This window comes from Gobius niger (assembly GCF_951799975.1).
Source record: "Gobius niger genome assembly, chromosome: 21".
Taxonomy (NCBI): Eukaryota; Metazoa; Chordata; class Actinopteri; order Gobiiformes; family Gobiidae; genus Gobius; species Gobius niger.
In genome coordinates, this window is record NC_136872.1 from 22,842,771 (window position 1) to 22,848,770 (window position 6,000).

The 6,000-nt window shown below is 43.3% G+C and overlaps 1 protein-coding gene across 1 annotated transcript in view; it reads right to left on the bottom strand.

The window, feature by feature from the left end:
- dachb (dachshund b) overlaps window positions 1-2,462 on the bottom strand; it is a 157,337-nt gene extending 154,875 nt beyond the window's left edge. The window contains exon 1 of the mRNA XM_079579912.1: window positions 1,665-2,462. Within this exon, the coding sequence (XP_079436038.1) occupies window positions 1,665-2,359 (695 nt within the window). The 5' untranslated portion in view covers window positions 2,360-2,462. The remainder of the gene's footprint in view (window positions 1-1,664) is intronic.
- Between the last annotated feature and the right edge of the window lie 3,538 nt (window positions 2,463-6,000).

A 6,000-nucleotide genomic window follows, 5' to 3' on the forward strand; every position in this document is an offset into this window, starting at 1 on the left:
TTCAGGACTGACACTAACTTTGCTCCTGTCGCAGAGTTCGTGTCTCTGGCCTCACAGTAAGTGAGTAACACACAGTTATTTCTGCTGCTTGTTGTACATGGGAAACCTCGTTTTTATTCTATTTTACTGGTTGCACATTTTCCTGTCTGTTTTTGCACAACTCTGAGTGACATATTTAGTTTCTCTCTCCTGTGGCTGTTTGTGCCGAGGACACAACATCCCCCATCCCAGGAATGGGTCGACCAAAAACCAAGTTTCCATCTTCATCATTATATATTTTTTAGTAATTTTTTGTTCCCAAATTCCTAATTTTCCAGTAATTTTGCAGCATTTTTATCTGGTCCCCTCATGATGCTTTTCTTTCATTTTATTGGACACAGTTTAATATAAAAGAACACGACTCACATGTGTCATGTATTGTCATGTTTGATTCTGATGAAGTTCTTTTATCGGGTGGATTATCTCGGGTAAAAATCAGCCGGCGTTCGTGATGGTGTTTTGAATTTCAGCGATATTGTTCCAGGTTAAATATGTTTATAGATTATTTGTTTTCTGTGTTTATGGCATAAACACATAAAACAAAACTGAGGGATCACGTCTGCGTAAATCTGACTTCATTGTTAAGAGTCAAGAGTGGGACATAGTCTCCCACTGTCCCTCCTGTTTGAAGTGAAGTGTCGGCCCTTAAACACCTCTCACCTCGTCTCACAGCCCTCGCCCTGATGCTGCACGAAGGGAAATGTCGTTTATATGAAAAAGTGGCCAAAGACCCACAATGTGACACGCAGCCTGGCGCTAAAGTGACCACCTTTAGGGAAAGTGGGCCGGGTCGTGGGACAGACTCAGACTCACACACAATCACAAGATCTGCACCGAAGCGGAAACGGGTCACGGAATATTCAAAACCGGACACAATGTTGTACAAAATTCAGGTTTTCTAATCCAACCGTTATCATGGGTTTAAATATGGAGATGTTAGGAAATAAAATGGGGTAAAACAGACGCGCTTTGCACTATAGTTTTTACGATTTTTATGGATTTATGGCCTAATGCTTATTTAACCTCTTATCCCCCGACTTAACCGAGTCCAGTCCAGCTTTACCCAAATCTAAAAGCTTCTCGACTGGAGTTTACAGCCTCATTTGAAAGCTAAGACTTAAAAAACTCATGCAAACTGACCGTTTCCGTGCACTTTTTCTTGCTTTTTTTAAAATAGCGTTTTTGTCCCATTTATTCATTATTTTTTCAGCATTTTTTGTTGCGTTTTTATCCTTTTTATCCTTCTCATTTTTGTTTCTCTCATTGGGCTTTTTTTTAATTACGTTTTCGTCACGTTTTTGTTTTTTAAATCGCGTTTTCATCCTTGTTTTCTCCTCCTTTATGATTTGGGTAACGCGAAACTCGGCCCAGGACAGCGGGGGTAAAGAGGCACGTTTCCTTTAATGCCTCAAGTAAATCTGACTTTACAGAAAGAGTGGGACATCATCTCCCACTTTCCCTCCTATCTGAGGTGAAGTGGTCGCCTCGTGTTCCAAACCTCCCCCCCCTCCTCATGCTGCTGTTGCGCGAAGCAAAACTTAAAAAGTCGCCCCAAAAACACTCCCTTTAATCCGCCCTAAGCGCAACCACAGCTCCTCGTGCGTCCTTCCTTCCTCCCCTCCTACCTGGCGCTGGTGCAGTCCTGGTACAGCGTCTCGAAGTCCCTCCTGGAGATGAGCTTGCAGCGGTTCACCCCGGGCTGGATGGCGCCCAGGCCGCGCAGCACCCGCACCTGCTCCACGGTGCACACCACGGGCGCGATGTCCAGCCGCTTCAGCTTCGTGTACACCGTGTGCAGGCCGCCCACGAGGTGCTTCAGGAACAGGTCGAACACTTGGGGCAGGCAGATGAGCTCCTGGCCGTCCACGCTGAAGCTGGCCACCTTCACGCCGTGCACCTCCACCAGCTTGCACTCGCTGCACAAGTTGGACGCCGCCTGGTGCTGCTGCTGCTGGTGGTGCTGCTGCTGCTGCTGAGCCTGGTGGTGGTGGTGCTGCGGGTTGGAGAGCGGGGAGAAGCCGGCCAGAGCCCCCAGAGGTCCCGAGGTGACCAGCGGAGAGCCGTTGTTGTTCGCCAGCGCCGACAGGGAAGCGCCGTGTCCGGGGAGGAAAGTGGCCAACATGCCGCTGGTGACGCGCGGAGAGGAGGACGAGTGGTTGTTTGTGTGCGCGGGGCTGGAGGTGACCACGGCGGAGGAGGAGGAGGTGGAGGAGGTGGTGGTGGTGGTGGTGGAAGCGGCGTGGAGGTACAGCGCAGCCGGGTTTGGAGCGCCTGTGCCCGGGGAAGAGAGCAGCGGAGGAGAGGAGCCTGGAAGCGACATTTGGTCACTTTTTTTTGTTCCCGACACTTTTGCCTCTTCTTCTTCTTCTTCTTCTTCTTCTTCTTTTCCCCCCGTTTAATCCCTTTCCCTAAACTTTTTCTCTTCTTCTGCTTCTTCTTCTGCTTCTTCTTCTTCTTTCCCTCGTCTCCGGCCGTGCCTCCTCGTCGCGGACTGTCCGGTGTCGAAGTGCGTAAAAAGCGGCCAGTTCTCCCCTGCTCCGCTCCTGACCCCGCCCCCTCCGGAGGACGGTGAGTGACGGGGGCGGCGGGCCAATGGGGGCGCAGGCCTGCCGCTCGTGCCGCTCCCACTTGTGTAAACTTTCTCACGGTTTTTTAAAGTTCAGCCTGTTTCTGTTTCGGGAGGTTTTCACTTTACGCACGTCATGGGTTTGTTTTGGTCCAAATGGATGAAAATGTAGCTTATCTTTTTCTCCTTAACCTTGTGCCCAGAGCTTTTTCTCCAGCTCGGCTTTAACTAAATCTAAAAGCTTCTTGAAAAAAATGTGAAAATAGTGACAAAAGTAAGACGAAAAGGAGTTTTGTGTCTCATAATTTATGTCTCAAATGAGGCTCAAATACTTCTCCAAGTACTTCTTACTTCTACTTGAGTCATTTTGTAACGAAGTATCTAATATTTTTGGCGACTCTACCAGTGTTCATTTTGACAACATATTTTAAGTAAGTTTTAGTTTTAGTCTTTTGACTAAAATGTAATTTAATTTTAGTCGAAAAAATCTTTTCGACTAAAATTTCATGTCAATTTAGTCGACTAAATTTAAGACTAATTTAGTCGACTTTGCATTTATAATATTCATTATAATCATATTTAATCAGGTCCACAGCTTCGTGGAGCTGCTCCACATGAACAAAGCTCAGAGCTGATCCTTTAGCAGAGGATTTGAATGATCTGAGGCTCTTTCAGAGTTCAGTTTGAATGATTTTAGTCTCTCCTTTTCATTTTTATTTAGTCTTATTTTAGTGACTAAAATATCTGGACATTTTAGTCATAGTTTTAGTCTCATGAAAAACTTTTAATTTAGTTTTAGTCCAATTTTAGTCGTCAAAAATATCACTTTGACTAAAATTAAGACTAAATATTTTATCCATCCATCCATTTTCTTCCGCTTTATCCGGGGCCGGGTCGCGGGGGAAGCGTCTCAGCAGAGACGCCCAAACTTCCCGATCCACACACACCTCCTCCAGCTGTCCTGACCCCGAGGCGACACCAGGCCAGCTCGGAGACATAGTCCCACCAGCGTGTCCTGGGTCTTCCACGAGGCCTTGTCCCAGGAGGACATGCCTGGAACACCTCCCGCGGGAGGCGAAAAGGCTAAATATTTTAATCGACGAAATTAACACTGGACTCTACCCACTTCTGCTCGCAGCCTTATTCCAAAATAATTTGAAATATTTTCTTCCCTCATCCGTCTAAACACACAACACCCCAGCGATGAAGTGAAAAAGGTTTTAAAGACATTTCTCTGTGTGTAAAAGCTAATTAGTAAATGTGTCAAGCTCCTCACATTTGAAGGTAAAGCAATAAATAGTTGTAAAGAAGCATGAGAGAAAGAGATTGGAAGTGCCTTGCCCAATAACATCTGGAGCGCTGCTCTCACCGGTATTAACCCCTTAACTGCCACCTGGACCGAGCACATTTTCTCCAGTTTGGCTTTACCCCAATCCAAAAGCTTCTGGAAAAAAGCTGTGGAAAAAAGCGACAGAACTGAGATGAAAACAATGATGGAAATGTGACAAAAAAGTGAGAAAACTTTGACCAAAAAGCGACGAAAAAATGACAAAAAATGGATAAAAAAAAGACAAAAAATGTGATAAAAAAGTGACAAAAAATGACAAGAAAATGACAAAAAATGACAAAAATTGTGACAAAAAAGACCAAAAATTGATTTTAAAAAAATGAGAAAAAAAGTTACAAAATGAGTTGAATACCCCCCCAAAAAAGATGGATAAAAATCTGATGACGTGAGGAAAAAGATCCATTTAGATGAGCTTTGTAGACTTCCAAATGAGGCGTTACACTGGCCTACAGGATTTGGGTAAAGCTGAACTGGAGAAAATGCTCTCAGTTCAGGCGGGAGTTAAGAGGTTAACACATGCTCTTATATCAGTGCTCTGATCCAGCCTGACGCCCCTGAGAGGCTCTGAGGTTTGTGGATCAGAATCTGCTAAAGGTTAAACGTACGAGTTTTCGTTCTCGAGTCGACCAATCCTTCCAGGCTGTTTCTCTCAGGCTCTGGAATCATCCTCCTCCTCTTTGCTCTATTGACTCTGTTGATTCTTTCAAAAGCGAACTTAAGACACATTTATTTGTTCAAGCTTTTCATTAGCTACTTTTGGGCTGCCATGATTTCTGTGTTGTTTTGACCCTTTTTATATCGTGTGTAATTTCTGCTTTTTAACTGTGTTGTGAAGCACTTTGTGGCCTTTGTCTGTGAAAGGTGCTATATAAATAAAGATTACTTACTTACTTACTTACTCAAGCAATAGTTCACACAGATTGACTCAGTTTAAGGTGATTCATCGCATCCACTTCTCTAAACTTAAGCTCCATAAGTTCCATCAGTCAGTGTCTCCTACGTGTGACAAGTGTAACAACAATGAAGGCACTTTGCTGCATCTGCTGTTGGACGGCCCTTTGACACAAATGTTTAGGCCCTGTACCTGATTTGTTTTATTGCAAACAATTAAAGGGGAAGTCACTAAATTAAAATGTTAGTTTGGTCCAAACTCATTCAGAACTTTACTAATATATCTGTGGCATCCAAATTCTTTACAGGGACAAGTTTAAAGGCACATTTCACAACCTGCAGGGTCATTTTTCAGGGTCATTTTCACAAAAATGCTGGAAAATTAGCCTGAAAGTTCAAAAAATTAATACAAATGTTTTGTAATTTGATCCACGCTGTTTCCTCCACAAACGTTTGACTTTACAATATACTAAAGGAGGACAAAATAAATGTCATTCCATTTCCAGAAGTAAAATCAGGTATAGCTCCTTTAAGTGTGTTTTCTTTTTTTTCTATAATATATGAAAGGACAATCAACCCAGACAGAGACGTTGCACTTTTTGCAGCTTCACTGAATCTTATGGACATTCCTGCAGACTTTCAGACTGTTCTCTTGTTGGGGATTGTTATTGCTAAAAAACGGATTCTCAAAAACTGGAAGGATGTGCTGCACCTTCTTTCCAGAACTGGCTTAATGAATTTATCTCCATAACACATCTGGAACATATTCGTCTAAGAAATAAGTCCTCGGGCCAGTGGGAACAGGGACCCGTACTGAGTCCAAAGCATAATCACGATGATGATCATTTATATTATTATTAGTCATGATCATGTTTATCTATATCTGTCTGTTTTCTATGTTTATGGTCAGTGGTGTTATATTGGTGGTGCACTGTGCCGAGAACACCCAGACTGTTCATGTTTGTCTTTTCTTCTTTTTTGTTGTTATGAACATATAGTGAGGCAGTGGTTGCTGTTCACATCTGACCGAGTGTTTGCAGTGTGAATGGAATATGTGTAGGTTTGCAGGTCGGTACAAAAGAGGGGATTATTTTAATTTTAATATATATCTAATATCTGCATTGATGTAACTTTTCTTTGTAAACTCAACTTAATA